At 45.3% G+C, this 23,558-nt stretch overlaps 1 protein-coding gene and 1 long non-coding RNA gene across 3 annotated transcripts in view; one reads left to right on the forward strand and one right to left on the reverse strand.

Annotated features, from left to right (window-relative positions):
- LOC135361569 (uncharacterized) overlaps nt 1–23,558 on the reverse strand; it is a 48,916-nt gene that overhangs the window by 13,821 nt on the left and 11,537 nt on the right. For both annotated transcript variants that reach the window (XR_010404997.1, XR_010404998.1), the window contains exon 2: nt 5,771–5,961. This is a non-coding gene — a long non-coding RNA (uncharacterized LOC135361569). The remainder of the gene's footprint in view (nt 1–5,770; nt 5,962–23,558) is intronic.
- Nucleotides 2,967–5,122, forward strand: LOC123862078 (C2 calcium-dependent domain-containing protein 4A). The gene is made up of 2 exons (XM_045901724.2): nt 2,967–3,098; nt 3,293–5,122. The coding sequence occupies exon 2, from the start codon at nt 3,333–3,335 to the stop codon at nt 4,380–4,382; it is 1,050 nt and encodes a 349-aa protein (XP_045757680.2). The 5' UTR covers nt 2,967–3,098; nt 3,293–3,332; the 3' UTR covers nt 4,383–5,122.

Below are 23,558 nucleotides of genomic sequence, written 5' to 3' on the forward strand. Positions count from 1 at the left end.
AATACACTTCTGGGGAGGATAAGGATTCTTATCCTTACAGGATACAGCACTACTGTGCAAAACTAGTGATTTCCTGCTTATGACAATTGCGTGTGTTAAGCTCTTGGGCGCTGGTATAAACAATAGTTGTATAGTTTCAACCCAAGGCCTTGGAACAAAGCTCTCTTTTTCTTCTATCTAACCACTCAGAGAGGATATGGATTCAGGAAAAATAGCTCTGAGGGAGGCACTCTAGGGAAGTGGTTATAAGCACACAGCAGAATGAGCCAGATGGATATGGATTTGACTCCCAACCTTGCTTTTCATGGCTGTGAGCCTCTGGACAAGTTGTTTCTCTTCTATGAGCCATAGTTTCTACATCCTTACCTTCTTTAGAGGGTTGTTTAGGGATTAAATAAGACCCAGGATATAGTGAGCATTCAGTAAACGTTAATATTATCATTGGGATAGTTTCTTCAAAATAACAATTTCAAAGCTTTGAATACAAGATGATGGTGGACCTTATATGGTCATAAGGCACACAACAAACAACTGGAGTGATCAGAGTTTCTACTGAGACGTTGTTTTTCACTTTTTCCCAGTGTGATTTCAGAATCAGGAAGAAAATCAGGCCTCTAACTGTGGATATGGCCTGCAGCTATGGGCTTAAATGAATGATTGGAGTGTATTCTTGGGTAAGTAATTTAATTTCCCTGTATCTTACTGTCTCTTCTGTAGAATGTTGATTCATGGAAAACTAGTGGTTTTGGAAAACCCTCTCGATGGAGACTGGGTTTCCAGCCCTGCTTATACTGTGCTATGAACATGAATTGCTGGCAGCATAATGACTCAAATCCCACATCCGGCTTTTGGTGGCATTTACCACTGATGAGGTTCGTGTGTTCCTGTCATGAAGGCCCGCAGAAGAGCCATTTTCATTGGGGTCTGATTTGAAGTGAGCTGACACATTAGCAGGACATAATGCTGGTGTGCTCTCCTTGAGAGAAGACCATTTGCCCACTAATTTGCTGACTGGCCTGAAGAATCAGAGGAACTGATGCACTCAGAGACCCCAGGGACTCCTCTGCCTGCAAGTTTGGCTTTGGCAGGAATGGTTACTGCTCCCTGGTTGCATGATTCATGCTTGTCCCATCAAAAAAGCATATACTAAAGGAGAACAGCGATCGATTAAGAAAGAAAATATTAATTACTACCAAGGGGAAACATTCACTCTCCTTACCTCTAAGGATTTGGAAATAATGGTACTTATTCCAAAGCAAGGATAGTGGAAAATACTTAACAGTAGACTGAGTTACTTTAAGAATTAACATTCTGGGTATAAAGTGCAGTACAAGCCACACACAAACACACACACACACACACACACACACACAATGCCTGACACACAACAGACTTAGCAAATTATCTTAAACTGAGTGAATGAAAAAGAGAAGAAATTAGCAAAAAGCTGCGACTTGGGGAACAGCATGTGATTCATAGTTTGAACGATCCTAGACAAGTCTCTTAACCTAAGCCTCAGTTTCTCATCTGAGAAGCAATGTCCACCTCACTGGTTTGCTGTGAGAAATTGAATAATGCGGTTAGAGGGTTATGTGGTTAAAAGCACCTGACAGTCATAAGACCTGGATCGTAGATCAAGCTCAATTCCACACAATATGATTCACTCAAATATTTACTGAGCACTTACTATTTGCCTGGCATTGTATTCTGGGTGCTGGAATTGGATAAAAGATTAATAAGACAGCTAGGTTTGTCCCTTGTATAGGGCAACTGGGATGGAGGCAGACCAAGATTCTGAATCATAGCACTCTTATTTTATTTTACCTACATTCAAAAGGGGTCCCCCAAACACCCTGAATGAGTTGTCCCAGTCTTTGCCCTCAACTCATAGTCTATTGGGGGAGACAAATCTGTAAACCCCAAATTCCAAAGCAGCATGCTAAATGCAGCAATGGTGGTATTAAAAGGTGTGTGGAGGGAATAAGGAGGGACTGATGAACTGTAGAGGGGGAGTTGGGTAGAGAGGCCTGAAGGGGATGCTGTCTGGCTGAATTATGGAAAATAAACAGGAGTTCCTACAGAGCGAAAAAGCTGAGGAAGGGCATTTCAGATAGCAGGAAGCATCACATGCAAAGCCAAATAAACAGGAAGTTGCTAATTCCAGGTTCTGCCATTAACTGGCTTTATTTAACCTTTATGGAATTTCCTCAAGTCCCTCTGGGCTTCCAGTTTTTTCTCATATTAGAAAACGAAGGTGGGGGGGGGGGATGGGAGGCGTGGAAAGAGGTAATACAGATTTTCTGTAAGGGGCTTTCTAACTGGTCGCTCCCTGCTGAAACAGAGAGAAGAGGGGTAGCTTTGGGAATATCAAGTGTTATTTTTCGAGTATGAGCCAGAGGCCCCATCTTTTGTGACAAAAGATGACAGGCTGCAGTCATTCAGAAATGTTTGCATAATCCACCCAGTTCATCAGTATTTACGGCATTGACTGAGCAGGCTATTAAGGAGGCCACCAACCAGCAGAGAGAGACTGGTAATAAGTACACGAGTATCATGGAAACCGTATTGATCTACACATGGCGGGTGCGTGGAGGCAGTAAAATTGAAGCACCTAGAGCATGTCCGTCACGTGCAGGATGACAGGATTTAGCTCCTAGCAAAAGGGAACTTCCTGGTTCCTCACCCTGTTTCATCTTCTCCAAGAGGCCGCCAGCATGTTCCGCCGCCAGTTCTCCCTGGGCAGGGCCACCAGGCATCCTCTCTCCACCTGCAACCTTTTTCAGGCCTGTGTAAGGGGCTCCGTGCACGCCAAGCGGATGCGGGTCCCAGGACTGACCAGAGGGTCACGCCCCAGCACCCGCTGCAGGGCCCCCAGCCGCGGCGAGCAGGGCGAGCAGGGTTGGCTTGGAAGGCGGGCTGTGCAGTGCCTCCAGGGGTTGGGCTCCCGGCCGGCTGGGCGGGACTCAGGCTGCCAGTATAAGGCAGGGGCGCCACTGTCCCAGCTAAAGTGCTGAAGCTGGCGCCCCAGCCGGGACCGGGAGGCCGCCGGCACTGAACTTGAAATTCAGGACCCAGAGTGACTGGAGAAGGAAGGAAAGGTCTGATTTCGATTTGTTCGTTTATTTACTACCGATGAATGGAAGGCGGGCAGGTCTGTGGGTGCAGGAGCGCTCGGCGTGGATTCGCCAGGGATCGTAGGCCCGTTGGTACCCTCGGAGGGCCCCGGGGAGCGGTCCAGCCACTTCCCGAGGGGCCCCAGGCGCCCACACTCACCAACTTCTCTCCCCCGCAGGAGCACTTCTTGCCACTGCTCCCAGCCCTAGCCTCGGAGGATGCGGCTCCTCGGGAAACTGCGCGCCTCCGCTCCGGAGCCCGCTTTCTCCAACGTGCTCACCCCGGCCCGCATCCCCGAGTTCTGCATCCCGCCGCGGCTGCCCGCGCCCTGCGTACCCGAATCTCCGCCTCCGGCCGCGGCTCTGCCCCGGCGCTGCGCCGCCGAGCCGGACCTGTGGCCCCGAGGAGCCGACGATGCCGCCGGGCACACGGACTGGGACCCGCGCTCGCAGGCCGCGCTCTCGCTGCCGCACCTGCCGCGCGCGCGCACCGCCTACGGCTTCTGCGCGCTGCTCGAGAGCCCGCACACTCGCCGCAAGGAGTCGCTCTTCCTCGGGGGCCCCGGGGCCGCCCCGCTCCTGCCCCCGGGCGCAGCCCCCGCCCCCGCCCCCGCGCTCCCCGCCGGCGCCCGCCCGACCTCGGACGCGCCCGCCCCGCCGCCCGGCGCCCGCCGCCTCCTGCGCGCCCCCGAAGGACTGCTGAGCCGCGCGCTGCGGGCCCGGAGGAGCCGCGGCCTGGCGCGCGCCCGCGGCGCGTCCAGCGGGGACGAGGACGAGGACGAGCAGCGCGGCGCCGGCTCGCGGCCCCCGGCCCGGGCCCCCTCCGCGTCCCCGCCGCCGCCGCCGCCGCCGCCGCCTGGCTCCGACCCGGGGCCCGAGTGCCTGGAGGCCGAGGGCACCGTGGCCCTGGGCGGCGCCGGGGGCGCCCTGCGCCTGGCCGCCCAGTACAGTCGGGCCAGCGGGCGGCTCCGCGTCCGGCTGCTGGGCGCCCAGGGCCTGGCCGCGGGAGCCGCCGAGCCCCGCGCCGTCGGCTGCCGCGTCAGCTTCGTCCTGCGGCCGCCGGGCAAGACGCGGCCGCAGCGCAGCGCCGTGGTGCGGCCGAGCCGCAAGGCCGCCTTCGACCAGGACGTGTGCCTGGACGGGCTGTCGGAGGACCAGGTGCGCCGCCTGGCCGTGCGCGTCACGGCGGAGAAGCGGGGCCGCGGCCGGGAGCGGGGCCGCCTGCTGGGCCAGGGCGAGCTGCTGCTGGGCTCCCTGCTGCTCCCCTGAGGGCGCCCGGGCCTCGGGCCGCCCGTGCCCTCGGGGCGCTCTCCGCCCGCTGGGAACCCGGGCACGGCCAGCCGCTCCGTACAAAACAAATGCTATTTATTCATTTTTCTATTTATGATCTTGCTTTATTGAAAGTTTAGTTTTTAGATGTCTGTTTTTGCCATTACTGGTAGTGAAGGGAGAAAATGAAGTTCTGTATTTCCAACACCCAATCCTTTTTTCCAGACCATTTTTTTTTTACATTCAAAGGCAAAAAGGGTTGGCTTGTGGCTGGAAGGGAGAAAAAGGAACTACACCCAATCTGCCTTGATTATCCTCCCTGCTTTATGTCAACGCTAAAGGTTTATTATTTTTTAAGTTATTCCTTCGGAATCCTGCCCAGTGCTAAGATTCGCATATGCAGCTTCACATATTTGATGTGGCATAGGTCATATTCTCATTCATGCACACCCATCAGAGCCGGACATTCTGTAATAAGGATATCTTGGTGGGAAAAGAATTTCTTTCTCATTAAGAAAACAGGATTCTTTTGAAAGTGAAGTCGTAAAAAAAAATGCTAAAGAAAAGTAAAACAGGGCGCCTGGGTGGCTCAGTTGGTTAAGCGACTGCCTTCGGCTCAGGTCATGATCCTGGAGTCCCGGGATCGAGTCCTGCATCGGGCTCCCTGCTCAGCAGGGAGTCTGCTTCTCCCTCTCCCGCTCCCCCCTCTTGTGCTCTTTCTCTCTCCCACTCTCTCTCTCTCAAATAAATAAATAAAATCTTAAAAAAAAAAAAAAAAAAGAAAAGTAAAACAAAGTGAGTGAAGGATCTTTCAAAGGATGGTCATGTAGGGAATGGATAATCCTGGCATCCCCTTCTTCCTTCTCCAGAAGGAGCCCTGGGAAATCTTGCTGTTTCAGAAGACAAATCTTTCTGCCTCTGTAAACATATTGATTTTTTTTTTCTGGCATTATTTCCACCTAGCTATGTATTTAAGTTACATAGTAATTAATACCTCTGCAATAGGATTTCCTAGATGAATGGAAACGGAAGCTGTCAACTTTTTGAACACTGGATTTTAAGAGAGGTTGATTAATACAATTTATTTTCATTTGTTGATTCAACAAATAGATCTGAGTCCACTGGAAACTGATCATATCCAAGAAGGTTTGCCCTTGACCTTAGGCATATATGGTGTGGTGGAAAGCACAATGAGGGGGTGGGGGGAGACTTAGATTCCAATCTTTTTTCTGCCACTTGTCTGAACTAGGGAAGATCACTTCATGTCCCTGAACCTCATTTCCTACATCAGTGAAATGGGGGTGTTAATACCTACTTCACAGGGTTTTGTAAAAATATGGTTTAATATCCAAATAACCCTTAAATACACATGAAATATGATAGCTTACCTGAAAAGACTTGAACTGTACTGGTGAATCGGTGCTACGTAATGTTCCAGAAAATGAACTCCTTCATTTCTCCTCCTTTCTTTCCAATTGTTTCTCCCTGGTCCTGGAGTGGAGGCTAGCAGAATGGATGGCTACCTGAGACCGAGGATTTAGGGGAGCCAGGAGTGGGAATAGAGAATCCTTCAGGATTCCTGTGGTAAATAAGCAATAGTTTGCACTCATTCTGCATTAAAAACCCCTCAGCACTGTTACCGAAATGACGTTCGAGGTACAAATTTGGTCAGAATAAGTCAATAAAAATCCTGGATTTCAAACGTAATTTCAAAGTGGAAAAATTATCTCATAGAAATCATTGAATCAAATTACTTCTGAAATTGAGAAAATACCACAGAGGTGACTTGCCTGAAGTCGAATAGCTAGGGATTGGCTAAGCTCAGATAAGAACCAACTTGTCCTGACTTCTCCAGAGGACTGACGTTCCCTTTGTTTCCTCATTTAATGATGATTTGTTGAGCCCTTTCTCTGTGACAGGCACAATACCAAGTCCAGGCGACGCAGCTATGAAAAGACAAGATTCCTGTTCTCACAGGACTTAGTTTTAGTGGGGGTAGCCAAACAATAGCTAAGTTTGGTTATTACAGATTGTGGTGACTATCATGAAGACAGTAAACTAGGGAGGGTGAGAGAAGTGGCAGGTGGGATGCTCTCAGAGATAGAGTGGTCAGGGAAGGTCTCCCTAAGACCTGAGGAAGGAATCATACACAAGAGAAACTTAATCTACACAAACATCCACTTACTGTGTCCAAATGACCCCTTAATACATCAAGCCAGAATTCTTGATTTTCCTCTCCCACATCTCTTCCTCCTCTAGTCTTCCTTATTTCAATAAATGACAACATCATTCTTCCTTCTTTGCAAGCCAGGAACCTGGAATCATCCTTAACTTCTCTCTCTCACATTCCATTTTTCTTAGGTGTAAATGTCTCCTCCCCTGCCCATCCTATCTTAAAAGACATCACTGTTGCTATTGCTTCATTCTTCGTAGCACTTATCACTACCTGACATTATATTATACACTTATTTTGTTGTTGTTTGTTTCCTGCTCTCCCACCAGAAAGTATGCTTTATAAAGCAGGAACTCTGTTGATTCATTGCTTTATTGCCAGTACCTAGAGCAGTGTCTGGCATCTGGTAGACTCTCAATAAAATTGATTGAGCGTTGAACAAATATAGAAAGAGATAAAATAGAGTAGAGGACCTAGGACCAAGCCTTGGAACGAATCAACATTTAGAAATTCAGTACAAGAGGAGCGTCAGTGTAGGACAAAGAGAAATGGCAGCCAATGAGACAGGGCAAAGACCAGAGGAGTGTGGAGTCATAGAAGCCAAAGAAGTATTTAGAAGAAGGAGATATCCACCCCATTGAAATCCTGCAGTCGTCGTAACAGGAGCTAGACCAGAAGGGGTTAACATGTGAATGGGAGGTGAGAAAGTATACACAGGAAGTTTTAGAAAAGGGGGAGCAGAGAAGGGGCCTATAGCTGGAAGAAAATCAGAGCTTTCCAGAATCAAAGATTTATTTTGTTTTAATATGAACAAATCTAACGCATGTTGGGAATATCCAAAATAGAGGGAGATGTTGCGAGTGAAGCGAAAGAAAACCAGGAATAACTATAGGAGGAGAGTCTTTGGAAAATTAAGAGAGGATCCAGAACATATGTGGGTAGAAGTAGTGATCAAGTACTCATGTTCCCGATCCATATCTTATCCCATGTCTCTACTCTGCCATCCACAGCATCATTCCATCCCGAGGCAGGTCACACTTGTAGTCTTAGCTTGTTGGCCAGAACAGCTGGGACTACCCCATGATTTCTCATTAGACTCCAGGCTGGAGAAAAGGCATTGCGCCTACAGGCACCCCTATACGACTGAGGAAGAATTTCCCCAGAAAGCCCCAGAAAACTCCTCTCTATATTTTATTGGCCTAAATTGGGTTGCAATCCCAATTATGAACCACTCCCTGGAAGGGAGAGAGTGGTTAGACTTAGGGACATAGGGCCTCTCTCTGTAGCAGAGTGTGAAGTCAGCATTGGCTGAGGCAGGTGCATCTTCCTGTTAAGAAGTAAGATGGGGAGGGGCACTTGGGTGGCTCAGTCGGTTAAGTGACTGCCTTCGGCTCAGGTCATGATCCTGGAGTCCCAGGATCAAGTCCCACATCGGGCTCCCTGTTCAGCGGGGAGTATGCTTCTCCCTCTGACCCTACCCACTCTCATGCTCTCTCTCTCATTCTCTCTCTCTCAAATAAATAAATAAAATCTTAAAAAAAAAAAAAAGTAAGAAGGGGAATCGGCACTTGGGTGGTGCAATCAGTTAAGCATCCGACTCTTGGTTTCTACTGCGGTCCTGATCTCAGGGTCATGGGATTGAGCCCTACTTGGGCCCCGTGCTCAAGGCGGAGTCTGCTTAAGTTTCTTTCTCCCTCTCCCTCTGCCCCTTCCCCCACCTCAAAAAAATAAATAAATCTTTTTTTTTTTTTTTTTTTTTAAGTAAGAAAGCGGTGCAGTACTAGAAAGAGTAGAAAGTCGGAGGCCACAAAAACCTGGCTTTAAATCTAGGCTCTGCTACTGGGTAGTTGTGTGATCTTGGGGCAAATGCTTAAACTTCTTTATGTCTCAGTTTCCTCCTTTCTAAAATATTAGGTGTGAAGATGGCAAGGGTTAAAAGAGATAATTGCATTTAGTTATAGCAAGATTCATATTAACAGGGAGACGCACTCTTCTTTTTAAATATAATTTGAATATCTCCTCTTTCATTCATGCAAATGAGTATAATTTTGCTGAATGGCTTTGTGCACATCTGTGGTTCCAGTCTTAAGTCTGTACAAAGGGCGGTCTACTGGGAAAATATCTGGGTGACTGCACTAAATGATACAAACACAAAGAATTACATCCTTCCATTCCACTGGTTGTATATTTCAGACTCCATCTGCCACGTTCCAGAGAGAGGAACAACAGCTCAGCTGATGTGTGCCAAAATCCAAACATTACTACCAGGAGTTTTTCATCCTTTGTGAATAGCAAGGCCTTGATAAGATATCCTTATGTGACCAGACACTGGTATTTATCCTAACAGGGAAAATCCATATTTTATTTTCTTTGGCAAAAAGAACAGGATTTATTTTCTAGGTTGGCAACAGTTCCTGATTTAAAAAAGAACCAGTGTCTCCTGTCTCTGTCACCAGGAAATGGTGCCTGATTTGTCTAAACTGTCCATGCAGCACTCCGGAGTTTCATCTCTTTCTCCTCCTAGTCACCTAGACCAGAGCCACCATATCTTCCTCCTTTACTCAATCGGCTCTGTACTGCTCTCTTCACCATTATCATTTTTTAAAATTTTTTGAATAATGTGAGAGTTATAGAACAGTTGCCAAAACAGTGCAAAGAATTCCCGTATACCTTTTAACCAGATTCTCTAAATATTTATTTCATTATCATCCTATCTATCATCTTTTTTTTCCCTGAAATATTTGACAATGAGTTGTAGACGTGTGCCTTTTTATCCCCAAATAGTTGTGTATTGCCTAAAAATAAAGCTATTCTCTTCCATAATTCCCTTATAAAAATAAGGGAATTAATATTGATTCAATACTACCAGATAATCTACAGAACCTATTCAAATTTTTCTAATTGGCCAATAATGTTTGGAGGTATATTTAAGAAGAAGAAAATCCTGGATCATAAGTTGCACTCAATTGGCATGTCTCTTTAATCTTCTTTAATCTCAGGCTTTCATGATCTTGACATTTTCTATAAGGTCATAAGTTTATTTGTCTGATACCCCCTTGTGATTAGATGCAGGTTATGTATTCCTGGCAGAAATGGCACAAAAGTGATGCATCTTCTCTCATTACTAGTGACATTAACTTTAATTACTTGGTTAGAGTGATGGTGTTTACCAGATTTCTTTACTGTGAAGATTATTATTTTCCTCTTTATATTTAATAAATCTCTTGTGAGAGATACTTTGAGACCATGTAAATATCCTCTCATCATCCTCTTACTTCCCAGATTTAAGCATTCATTGATGATTCTTGCCTGAAACATTTATTACTAAAGAGATTGCCAAACGGTAATTTTAGAATTGCGTCTTTTTTTTTATATTTGTTAGTTGAAATTTTAACTTTGCTTTTCCCATTATTTATTTATTAGTTTATTTATATCTGTATGGACTCATGGGTTTTTAATTTTATTCTATGGGTTATAACCCATTGCAATTATTTATTTTGGTCTCAGGTTTGACCTGTGGGAGCCTCTTCAATCTGGCTCTTGTGTCCTTGTTATATCTTCATTGAACACTTACTTATTTTCTGTATCTAAAATTTGTTCCAGGTTCATCTTGCACTTCTGATACCCCAGTCCTGGAATCAATCATTTCTCAAGACATCTTGATTTCTTACGTTGATTGATGGTACTTAGAAACCAAGATCTGAGTGCTAAGTGTGCCCATGGCTACTGGGGTGTCATTGCTTCTAAGCTCTAGAACACACACACAACTCTCTCTCTCTCCTCTCTTCCATCTATATTTGCGCATCTATCTTTTAAAAGATGAATTTAAACTGAACCATCATCAGATTTAATTTCCTAATACTCTGCTTTCACCATAAACAAAATCCTTCCATATCTATACCTTACCCAAAACTCTTAGTATTAAGATTTAAGATGCACTGTAGTTTGTCCCAAACCCAAGTCCTCCAGCCTTACCTTCCTGAGTGTCCCTTCCCTGGTATTCCTCTGCCATAAAGAGAGTATCCACTTGCTGTACCTTGAATATGTCTGTTTACAGTATCCTGAACAGCTTTGTACTGTTAGAATTCTTCATTATGAGCATAAAATGAAACTGTCTAAAATCTTAGTAACAAGACATCGAACTTGTAGAATGGCTAAAAGAAATGATTAATCAATTAAAGTAAGTATTTGACGTTAATCGCTTACATAACAAGAACAGACAGCTGGGGAGTAGAGGTGATCATATAAGAAGCTTTATTCTGATTGGAAAAGGCTGGTCTTGAAGAAAACACACTAGAAAAACCTGGAGTTTGTGCAGCTGTGACACCTTTGCTAAAGCTGCAACCCCTCTGCTGTGCCCTTAGCATTTGAAAGGGCTACCAGTAAGACTTGGTTCTTGGAGAAGTATGACAATGATACCCAGCAACCTACTTCGGGCTGCCAGTCACCCATTTGTCTATCAAGTCCCCTCAGGTGGCGAGGGGAGCATTCTCTCTCCCAATCTTCCTCCTCCCCCACAGTCCCTAGGTGTTGTGTTTCCTGCCCTCCTATGAATGATCTAGGAAACAAGGGCCAGGGACAGAAAGAAAGAAGGAAGAAAATATTAAAAGATAAGCTGAGGTATGTTGCCAATTTTAAGAGTTTATTTGAGGGGCACCTGGGTGGCTGAGCCTTTGGGCGTCTGCCTTCGGCTCAGGCCATGATTCCAGGGTCCTGGGATCGAGTCCGACATCCGGCTCCCCGCTCGGTGGGAAGCCTGCTTCTCTCTCTCCCCCTCCCCCTGCTTGTGTTCCCTCTCTCGCTGTGTCTCTCTCTGTCCAATAAACAAATAAATAAAATCTTTAAAAAAAAAGTTTATTTGAGCAAAAATCCATTCCAACTGGGCAGTACCCAGCTGAAAGTGGTCAGGAGCTAGGGGGATGACTTAATGGGAGAAGGTGCAGAAACAAAAAAAGGAAATTATTTGATTGGCTATAGTGTAAAGTCTGGTTGGCTGTTTGTGAGTGCTTGTCCTTAGGTTTCAATTTTATAGCCTTGAGGCATTTACAGGCTTAGATTTGGGTTTGTTTATGTAGAGGCCACCGTGACGTTAGAGTCATCGCAGTCTAATGGCTTCCTTGTTTAATTTAATGCAAGAAAGAAAGAAAGAAAAGGGAAATAGATGTCATTTATTTCTTTTTTATTTTGAAAATGTGATTTAACCTTTTGTGATACAGCAATTTAAAAATTCTGGTTCAAAGTTTATTTTTTTATTTTAATGTCAGTCATACATAAACTATCTCACAACAATATTTAGTCCTTAACGGACTGAGCCACCCAGGCGCCCTGTGTTCTCATATTTTCAACAAATGGGCTTTGATGCCTATTAATTTGAGATCTGAACAGATGATTTCACTGAGAATGAGCGATACTTTAGGTAACACTGGTCCTTGTTGAGGTGAAAAAACATGGTAAATGGAAGAGTCCTTGTGCTTGTACCTTGTCTGACAATTGGTTTCTGACCACTCTCTTCCAACTGACTCTCTGAATCTTTATCCAAATCAGTAATGATACTTATTGGTTTTCATCACCTGGTAGTAATTGTTCTGTGTGGTAACAATATCTGATTTCTTATGTGGAATCACTCCTCCCATTTGTCAGTCCATATGTTTCAGGTGGTGTTGATTCCATATCAAGTTTCAGGGGTGGGTCTGAAACAGGCCTGGCCAATAAGAGTATTTCATACCTTTGGTCACAGTGATTAATTAGTACAGGATGTAAATGTGACCTAATTTAGTCCACTGAGATTCAGACCTAGGAGTTGCTTTTAAATTTTTGAGATGGAGACAAACAATTTTCTGCTGAATTTGCACCTGACAGGACACAGGCCATATGCTCTCAGGAGCCATCTTGCCAATACATGGAATCCAAGGATAAAGCCAACATGGAGAAGAGCAGAGTAATAAATGAAGAGTCAGTGTCCCAGTGACATCACCTGCATTCTGAAGCTAGCTGTAACTATAGCCAGCTTACCCCTAAACTTTTAAAATTAAATTGGGCTTGATTTGGCCTTTCTGTCATTGCATCAAAAAAGAGCCTTAACTAGATACACTAGAATTTGAGCTCACCTCATTTTCCACCTCCCACCCATTGTGGATCCCATTCATATCCTTTATTTCTAACCCAAAAAGTCAGTGATGGAGTGAGGTGATGTATAGAGCAAGGCTCAAGGACGGGGTAAGCATGTGTATTTCACACATTGATTGGTCACTAAAAAGAATAACTAGAATCTTAAAGATTTGGGGGGAGTGCCCACATCAAGATGGCTGTGTTAAAATGTCAAATACTTTTCAAGTAAGACTGCGTCTGGCATCACATCTTAAAGGAAATATGTGTCTGAAAGAATAATCTTGGAAAATTCGAACTTACAAAGTGATAAAAACCCGAGAGGTATTGTTTAAGTTGTGTATACATTTTATGTGAATATTAATAATAATTTCCTGAATATCACTTCCTAGTTTGTAAAGTGCTTTTTTTTAAAGATTTTATTTATTTATTTATTTATTTGAGAGAGAGAGAGAATGAGAGACAGAGAGCACGAGAGGGAAGAGGATCAGAGGGAGAAGCAGACCCCCCGCTGAGCAGGGAGCCCGATGTGGGACTCGATCCCAGGACTCCAGGATCATGACCTGAGCCGAAGGCAGTTGCTTAACCAACTGAGCCACCCAGGCGCCCCTGTAAAGTGCTTTCACGGAATTTACTCCTTGTAATCCTAAGAGCAACCCTTTAGGTTGTGTATAGGTACTATTATTATTAATACTATCTGTCCTATTTTACTGATAAAGAATTTTAATAAATTTTTCATGGTAGCCCAGTTAGTAAGTGAAGGAGCCAGGAATCAATCCCAGTCTTCTGATTATTAACACCATGTCCCAATTCAACTGCAAGTTCTTGGACCTGAATCAGGGTCCATTTCTTACAATTCTTTTTATATTCCTGCCAATACCCCCCAACCAAGCTGTATGTGCAGGAGGTAAACCTGCAAGGAACATAGGTGAGATATGTCAGCATTGAGCATTTGGTGATCAAATAAAAACGGAAAAATAGAGAATGGTCATATAGAGCTTCAGGTAGTTGGTGAGAAGTAGAAGGACATTCAAACCAAATTAGAGGGTTTTTTTGTTTTGTTTTGTTTTTTAGTAGACTCCATGCTGTGGAGCCAAACACAGGGCTCAACCTTGAGACCCTGAGACCCTGAGACAAGACCTGAGCTGAGATCAAGTCACTCAACCCACTGAGCCACCCAGGGGTCCCGAACCAAATTAGAGTTCTGCCATCTCTACCCCCTTCCCCCATTCCCTCCAACTTTCTATAACCCATATTCCATAAAAGGGTATTCTGGGTATCCGTTCCTAGACTGACAGACAGTCATATATTTCTACCACTCTGTAAAATTTATTATAGTAGGTCCTTGTTTCTGAGAATCTCTTAAAAAAAAAAAGATTGTGGGGCGCCTGGGTGGCTCAGTCATTAAGCGTCTGCCTTCGGTTGGGGTCATGATCCCAGGGTCCTGGGATCGAGCCCCAAGTCGGGCTCTCTGCTCGGCCGGAAGCCTGCTTCTCCCTCTCCCACTCCCCCTCCCACTCCCCCTGCTTGTGTTCCCTCTCTCACTGTGTCTCTGTCAAAAAAAAAAAAAGATTGTTAAAGTAAAAAAAAAAAAAAAAAAAAACCCAAACCCCTAAAACCCAGACTTGATATGATTAATGATATAGGAGGGAAAAAGAAAGGAACAGGACTAAGGTTCATATTTTAACTTTGGCTTTGGCTTACTGAATAAGTTAATAAATATATGACTGGATTATATGTCTATATGATTTAAACAGTTCCCAGAGAATTTGGATACAGTGTAGGTTAGATTAAAAATTCATGGCTTGGGGCGCCTGGGTGGCTCAGTCATTAAGCATCTGCCTTTGGCTCAGGTCATGATCCCAGGGTCCTGGGATCGAGCTCCATGTGGGGCTCCCTCCTCCGTGGGAAGCCTGCTTCTCCCTCTCCCACTCCCTCTTCTTGTGTTCCCTCTCTTGCTGTGTCTCTCTGTCAAATAAATAAATAAATAAATAAATCTTAAAAAAAATTTCATGGCTCAGAGATACTGGTCAAAAGGTACAAACTTTCAGTTAGAAGATGAATAAGTTCTGAAATTCTAATGTGCAGCATGGTGCCTTTAATAATAATATATACTTGAAATTCGCTGAGAGTAGATCTCAAGTGTTCTTACCACATACACAAAATATAGTAACTATGGGAAGCGATAGATATGTTAATTAGTTTGGTGGTGGTAAGCATTTCACAATGTATACTTGCTGTACAAATATGGTATACAAATACCAAAACATCATGTTGTACATCTTAAATCTACACGTGTTACTTGTAAAAAATGTCTTTTTAAATGATGTCTCAAAGAGACTCTGATTTGTCTCTCTAAAGGCATGTTTGCTTGACTCATTATCTATTCTAATTTGATTGTATTTTATTCTGGTGGGGTCCAATTAGAGTCATTCTGGGTTTAGTGGGTGCTCACGCTAGAATCCCTCCATGGATATTTTGAGGCCGTTCCAACACTGGGGTGAACAGTGCTCTTAGCTGCTCCCCGGAGGCGGTGAATCAGCAGAAAACTCAGTCTCTACAGAGATGGACAATGCCTGGTGAGTAATTCATCACAAAAATGTTGTTACTGTGTTGGGATGGTGGGGTTGTGATCATTTTTTTCTTTTAAGATTTTTATATATCTTTTTAAAGATTTTATTTATTTGAGAGAGAGAGAATGAGCAGGGGAAGGAACAGAGGCAGAGGGAGAAACAGACTCCCCACTGAGCAGGGAGCCCCACTCCAGCTGGATCCCAGGATTCTGAGAACATGATCTGAGCCGAAGGCAGACATTTAACAGACTAAGCCACCTCATTTTTTTCTTTATTCATAATGGTTTTTAAAGTTGCATTTACAGTTTACAGAACTAAAAACACCCCACTTATTTTTATAGAGAGAGATGTGTTTTAGAACCTGAAAAAAAATTTTCCTTGGGCAAAGTACTTAACCTGGCTAAGCCTCAGCTCTACCTACATTGCAAGATTATTTTAAAGACCAAAGGAGACACAGGTGTGTCTATAATAGCCTGGGAACTAAGGTGGGGCAGCTGGGAGAACTGGGAGCTGACAGGGGCCTGCCCCAGTGCAGAGAAACAGGCAAGAGAAGGGGTGAAAGGCAGGCCAACTTTGTGGCAGGGATTTGTGGGCATTAATAATAGAAACGATGGTCATGTTGGTAACCAGCACGGATTGTGTTTTTACTATCAAGGCGCCAGGCCAAGGACTTTACCTGCATATATTTACTTCCTTCCCACAACATTCCTATACCTGTGAGATGAACATGAAGAAAAAGCTAATGTCCAGAAATAAAAGACTAGATTTTCAAGGGAAGCGATTGCAGAAGTGGGCCTTTAACCCAGATTGTGCAGGGGAGTCCCTGAGAGCAGGGATTTCGGAATCTGACTGTCCTCTTCTAGCACTGATGAGCCGTGACTCAGAAATTTACTTTTTTCTCTGTGCCTGGGTTTCCTCATTTTGAAACAGAGATGTGGCATCATCCCCTTTGGAGAGTTCTGGTGAGGATTAAGTCAGTTCATGTGTAAAGTACTAGCCTATTCCCAGTCTTTATACAGACACCAAGCACCTGGTCGAGTTGCTTCCATTCCACCAGGACTGAAATGAAAACATCTGAAGAACCCCAAAGCAGAGTGGGGTCTCATTCTTAGCTGGAAGTCTAGATGCCCAGCTCTTCGGACTGACTTTGCCGGAGGTGGACTTCTGTTTCAGCGCCTGCCCCGTCCAGATGTTGACCCCCAACCCCCGACTCGGGGAACTCTGCCCTGCCTGACCCTGGCCCACTGCGGAGATTCTGAGGCGAATTCTGCACACCTGCCAAGTCCCTGACCCTGGAGTGATGGCCTGTGCTGGGGACTGCAGGTCTCGCTCACGCGTAATGACTGAATGGTCCTGTCTTTGGGAGAAAAAAACGGGTGCACCCCAAGCTGTTGGCACCTGTATTTGGGGCGCTGAGCAGAGGGCTAGGGAACAGGGCTGGGAAAAGACAGGTTGTTGCCAGAGAAAACCAATGAGCCAGGTGAGGGGCGGAGTTTCACCGAGGAGGGGTGTGATCTAGAGATAAGAGACCACCTGCCCCGTTGCGGCGTCCTGGGCCGTACCCCTCCGCAAGGAGCTCAAGGAGCTAGTTTCTCCCCGGCATCTCAGCTGGGAAGGCGTGGACTATGTCGTATGTGGTAATAGGCCAACAGAGCTTTTGCCTCTGGCAGTGAAGTCCTCCAGGACAAGAAGGGCAGAGCCACGCCATCTGTCAGACTCTGAGCAGAACCAAGCTTGGCTTCAGAGGATCAGGCTTGTAACGTATCTTCCTCCCCGCTGCCAGGTAGAGGCCTGTGTGGAGGTCTTGCCAAATGCCCGCGGGGGCTGAAGGCCTTGTGTGGCAGGCAGCTTTAAGATGGGCTTCTCAGCGAGCCGGGCAGGGGAGGCCAAGCTGCAGCTGGTGGGGGTAGCCCACACCCCGAGCTGCTGGGGAGCAAAGGAAGGGAGGCGGCCAGTGAGCTGGGGACCCTGGCGGAGCAGTGCATGGTGCATGTGGACAGGGGAGTGGAAAGAGCAGGGCTGACCCGCAGAGTAAAGGAGCCCCGTACCTGTCAGGTCTCCGTGCTACGGCCGAGCGGTGTAAATGGCACGAGGATGAGAACGGGAAGAAGGACGTGTGGTTTCGGGTTGGAAGATCGGGGCTCTGCTAAGATGGACAATTATTGGTACTGCTTTGGGAGGTTTGGTCTGGCTGCGGGGGGCGGGGGAGCTGCAGTTTTTAAAAGTTATTATCAACTCATTGTGAGTGCAAGGCATTGTCCTAAGTGCTTTAAATTTAAGATATTTTATCCCCGTGGATTTGAACCCAGGCAGGCTAGCATGAGAGGTCAAGCTCTTCACACTCGTTCCTCTCTGTAGAAGCCTCCAGTCCTGAGGGCTGGGGTGCAGGCGGAAGGCAGGGAGGGATGGCCCGGGGAGGTGAGGGACACTGAGATGGTAAAGGAGAGAGGATTTGAAAACAAACTCCACCTGTCTTGCATTTTTTTCCCCAAGGCAGTAGCCTGAAAATTTAAATCCTGCACAAATCAAGGCTTAGAATGTCCTGATGCAGTTTACCCTGAGCTCTTAGTGCTATAAGCACACCAGGAACCAAATATATGCCCACCTTCCAGAAACTTTTCCTGAAGTGGGTATCTTAAGGACTCTAAAAAAAAAAAATACGTAGATACATTCTTTGAAAAGGGACAAATAAAAATAACTGGTCAAGCAACTAACAAGCAGAAGCCAAGGATAAAAAACTGAGCTGTGAATGGAACAGCTGATGTGATTCTGGGTCCAGGTAGATCACGTGACAGGAAATGCCAAACAGCTTAATCAGTTCTGTTCTTTGTGTTTCCATTCACCATAATGTGGTCATGGTCACAGTGATTTCTGTTCCAGTGAACAGAAAGCCGGAAAGGAAAAGGATTAGGTGAGAAAAAGAGGGAGGGAGGGAGGGAGGAGAGGATGTTATCTGATGCTCTGAGCTTCCCACAGAAGGGCTTAGACTTGACTGTGTTTTCCTGTAAGAACAGGCCACTGCTGGGTTCTTCCTCTTCTAATGAGGAGAGAATGTTTATGCAACGTTAGAGAAGGTTTATGGAGCACTTACTCTGTGGTGCCTTCAGGGAACTGAAATCTTGTGAAAGAGAAGATGTGTCTCCAAGGCAAGACAAAGTGGAGGCTGTCCACAAGAGGCAGGTGCAAGGATGAAAGGCTGACTAGACCTGACTTTCAAGGGTCCCCTCAAGGGCAGGGCTGATGGGCTGCTCTTAGCATCTGCTTTCTCCATTCTGGATCCCCAAGTGGGAACACAGCACCTGGGACTCCCCTAAGGGAGCTGGACTCCGTTGACAGGGTGCTTTCCTTCTGTACACCTCAAGGGCACTATGAGGGAAGATGATGCAGGCGGACAATTTGATTTTCCTAGAGGTTAGCCAGACAGGTCTGGGCCTGCTCAGGGCTTGGGGAGGCATGGGGTAACCTGCCTGTGCCTGGGAGGCTGATTCTGGGCCAAGACAGAGGATGCAAGGAAAGAGGTTGCCATCCTGGTGGAAGACTGGCTTACTGGGAGCCAGAGAGGGTGTGTTCAGTTTCAGTGTGTGAGGAACAAGGGGAGACAGCCTGATGAGGAGGGTGGGAGGGAGGACCTTAGTATCAGACCTATGCCCACACAATGGCTGCACCCAGTCTGCTTCCTTGTCTCCCCCCCAACCCTCGAGATCTCCTCCCAGAAGTTTATATGGGAACCGAACGGTTCCTAAAATGGATTCTATTTTTACACCTTCCTGTATTATGCCTCCTGAGGTGTTTTATTATTTGTTTGGTCCTCAATTGTCAGTGTTTACACAAACTAGCTTTTTTGTTTTTTAAGATTTTATTTATTTGACAGAGACACAGCGAGAACAGGAACACAAGCAGGGGGAGTGGGAGAGGGAGAAGCAGGCTTCCTGCTGAGCAGGGAGCCCAATGTGAGGCTTGATCCCAGGACCCTGGGATCATGACCTGAGCCGAAGGCAGACGTCCCACACAAACTTCAGCTTTAACAGACTTTCTCTATTTCTACCTCTCCTCCCCAAGCCAATCTTCTCCCTAATTTCTCCAGCTTACACGTATACAGTCTTGAATGTAAAGGCCAAGTTTGAGTTTATAGGAACACTCTAAGAATTCCTACTTACAATTTTGCTTGTTATGGATTTCCCAGTATTTGTGAAGAGGCAGTGATGCCAGACCATCTGAGTCCCACTAAGGCTCATCCACTTAGTATCTGCGTGACCGCAGATAATTTACTTAAATTATATCAGCCTCAGTTTTTCATTTACAAAATGGGGCTACTAATAACACAGCAAATCCACCTAATTTAGGATTGCGCTCAGAATTAGTGATGATTCATGCGGAGAACCTGACATAGTGCCTGGCCCATCGTAAGCATCCAGTAATGAATAACTTTATGTTGTCTTCAAAGAGGTCATTTCTGTACTTTTTAATACCCTGGTAAATAACCCACAGCACAATCCTGGGAATTTGTAGCTCTTACATTGTGAGAACTGCTCAGCATTTACAGAGCTTTCAGGCACATCCTGTTTGGGGGGAAGTTTAGTATTTCATGGGGTATTGGGATGTAAGAAAATAAGCTCATGTTTCATTGTGAAATGAGATCCTGTTTATTGTCTGACTTGACACATTAGAATCTAATTTTCATGAGATCAGGATTCATGTCTCATCTTGCTTATTCCTGTATTGCCAGTACCTAGAATAGTACAGTTGACCTTTTTTTAAAAATATTTTTTTTATTTGAGAGACAGAGTGAGAGAGAGCACAAGTGGGGTGAGGGGCAGAGGGAGAAGCAGACTCACCACTGAGCAGGGAGCCCGACGTGGGGCTCGATCCCAGGACTCCGGGATCATGACCCAAGCTGAAGGCAGATGCTTAACGACTGAGCCACCCAGGCGCCCCTGTACAGTTGACCCTTTAACAATGTGTGGGTTAGGTGTGCTGACCCCGCGCAGTTGAAAATCTGCATATAACTTTTGACTCTCTAAAAACTTGACTATTAGCCTACAGTTGACTGGAAGCCTTACCAATAACAAAGTCGATTAACACAGATTTTGAATGTTGTATGTATTATGTACTGTATTCTTTCAATAGAGCAAGCTAGAGAAAAGGAAATGTTATTAAGAGAATCGTAAGGGGGGCGCCTGGGTGGCTCAGTCGTTGGGCGTCTGCCTTCGGCTCAGGTCATGATCCCAGGGTCCTGGGATCGAGTCCCACATCGGGCTCTCTGCTCGGCAGGAAGCCTGCTTCTCCCTCTCCCACTCCCCCTGCTTGTGTTCCTGCTCTCGCTCTCGCTCTGTCAAATAAATAAAATCTTAAAAAGTAAGGAAGAGAAAATTTACAGTACTGTACCGTATTCATAAAAAAAAAGTCTGTGTAAAGTGGACCTGTACAGTTCAAACCCCTGTTGTTCAGGGTCAACTGTGGTTGGCACGTAGTAGGCACTCAAAAAGTATTTCCCGGTGAATAAATGTATAGTCAGATTATTCTCAGTAAATTGCTTAAGGAAGCAAACATGTGTCTGTCTATATGTATCTGTATATCCTTTTATTCTTTAGTTTTTTCCAATACAACAAGTGCATTTTTTAATCCCCATCCCCTGTTTCACCCATCCCTCCACCTCTGGTAACCATCAGTTTGTTTTCTATAGTTAAGAATCTGTTTCTTGGTGTGCCTCTCTTTTTTTTTTCCTTTGCTCATTTGTTCTGTTAAATTCCACATGAGTGAGATCATATGGTATTTGTCTTTCTCTGGCTTATTTCACTTAGCATTATACTCTAGTTCTATCCATGTTGTTGCAAATGGCAAGATTTCATTCTTATGGCTAAATAATATTCCATTGTGTGTGTATATATATATATATATATATATATATATATATATATACACCACAACTTCTTTATCCATTCTTCTATCTATGGACACTTGGGTTGCTTCCATAGTTTGGCTATTGTAGATAATGCTGCAATAAACATAGGGGTGCATGTATCCCTTTGAATTAGTGTTTTTTGGGTAAATACTCATCAGTGTGATCGACATCCTTTTGTTTGTTTTTAGATCTCTGACAACACTGGTAATTAAATATAACTAGATGAATCCTCATCTTGGGGCCTGCACGGAAGGACAGCCGTGGCTGAGGGAGGGGTGCCTGTCTATGAACTTAAAGAAAGCTCAGTGCGTGCGAGCTGCCCTGGGAGGCCCAAGAAAGCATCACGGAATTCCCCCATGGCACCTGAAGAGGGGCTCAGAAGTGGTTGGGAGCCAGATAGTCCACCCAGAAAGGCCTGGCATCGCAGCCGGGAAGAAGCAGAGTGAAGGGGCCCAGTTCCAGAGGCCACAGTGAGGTGTGACCATCACAGTGAGGCCAGCTCATAAGGATAAGGGCCAGATAAGGACCGCTAAGCCACTGCCCATCAGAGCCAGCCACCCTTGACAATGGCCCTTGGTGCAGACAACTCCCCATTAGAAAGAGGGATGACAGGTGGGGAAAGGTGGAAAATCTTGCACGGAGTTTAAACTCTGAATTCACCATGTTGAAATATGGAATTGCCGAATTACCTTCAACCTAACACATGTGTATACATACTTTATGCAGGAATCTGGCCAGACAAAAAGCTTTCATGATACCTAAAGTCAAGTGCTTAAAACCATGTGATTTCGAAAATATGAGCAACAAAACAAAATTGTGAAACGTGTGTTCTCTAAAAACCTGGTTAAGTGGTTTGCCTGGCAGGTGCCAAGGTCACAGTTAATTTGGTAACTAATTATTTATCAGAAATGCAGTTGCTTGTCGGAATTATAACCGGGGTGAACTTTGGTCTGGGTTGGCAGTTTCCAGAGAAGCAGGTGGCTGGGTGAAAATCCAGGGTCGAGTTACACGAGCCAGTGTCTGCCTTTGTTTTCAGTGGAGTATTATGACTTTGAGGGCAATGACATTCAGTTGCTGCAGCGGGTTTATGATGCTCACATGGGGGACACATGACCCTTGGCTCTCAATGGCTGCCGCAGCCTATAATTTTCTTGTCCTTGCTTTCCCACAAGAGCGCCGCAGGATGCGCTACTCAGCTGTAGGGAATCTGGGTTGCAGGGGAATACTCAGGAGGTCAGGAGGACCAGCAGGTGGCATGAATAGGAGGCTGGGGATGGGGGAAACTTCTAGGCCTCCGAGTGGAATAGGAAATATACAAGAAATGAGACCAGAGCAAGAGTTAGGGTGTCCCAAAAGCAGACTGGCTGATACCAGCAGTACCCCAGTTATCAGACTTGGGGCTAATCTAGCTGCTAAGAAGCCTTGATGCTAAACACCACATTAGGTGGCTGGTCTGGTTAAATCTTTTTGCACTGGGTCAAGTTAGGGCCCGAGAGCCGGGAGCAAGGTTGACGCTGCATCGATTCTCTGTTTGTGGCCTCTGTGTTGTTGCCATGATGATACCTAGGAACACCCAGTGTGGCAACGTCGAAAGGGTTCTAGCCAGGGTGCCGGGGGCCTGGTCTCTTCACTGGAAAGCTATTTCTCTCTCTGAGGCTCAGTCCGCTTATCTCTAAATAACCGGACAATAACATTGCTCTCAGTGTGCTCTGTGGGTGGGATGAAATAAAGTAATTAAAGGTATTTCTTAAGAAGTTCAAGGGCCAAAACCATTGTAAGAGAAAGAGTTACAATTATTAATTTTCCCAGCTATGGGAAGATGTGGATTTGGAGGGGTTGTGGTTCATGGAAAGCTATACAAAACACTGATGTTTTTAATTCATTTCACTTTTTTTTTCTTTTTTTGTGTTAGATAATAGTAGGGGCCTCTAAGGCCAAGTTTTTAAAAGGTAAAGAAAGACATCAGTGAAATATTTGATAGACTGTGAGCAGAACCCAATCTCCGGATAAGATATTTACATTTCCACTGGATATTAATGGACATGTGTTTTAATAGAAAAAAAAAAAGAAAAAAAAGGCTTTCCAGGCCTTGATAACAGTCTCCTTGAACTACATGTCTTAACTAAGTATATTTCTGCCTGCCCAGAAAAACAAGAAATCTGCTATTGGGTGTTATTGATTTTTTTGCTAATTATCTTGCCAAGCCTGTCACGACCCCACCTCTTTTTAGTATTTTGTAAATAGGATCTTTATGGGATATTTTGAACTACAAAGATTTCAAAGAATTCTGATGACGTCGTTGTGCAGCCAGTGTTAACGGCGTGGACCTGTATCAAAGCGGGGGGTCTGTGATCCAAGAGGGGCTTCGGCGCTCAAACATAAATTGTCAAAATGTTAAAGAGAGGGAAAGAAGATGTCTACTA

This window comes from Mirounga angustirostris, unplaced genomic scaffold (assembly GCF_029215605.1).
Source record: "Mirounga angustirostris isolate CCGP_5_RB_7025 unplaced genomic scaffold, mMirAng1.0.hap1 SCAF_9, whole genome shotgun sequence".
NCBI classification, from domain to species: Eukaryota; Metazoa; Chordata; class Mammalia; order Carnivora; family Phocidae; genus Mirounga; species Mirounga angustirostris.

Coding starts and splice junctions, on each gene's coding strand:
- LOC123862078 (XM_045901724.2), top strand. CDS start 3,333: ATGCGGCTCCTCGGGAAACTGCGCGCCTCCGCTCCGGAGCCCGCTTTC.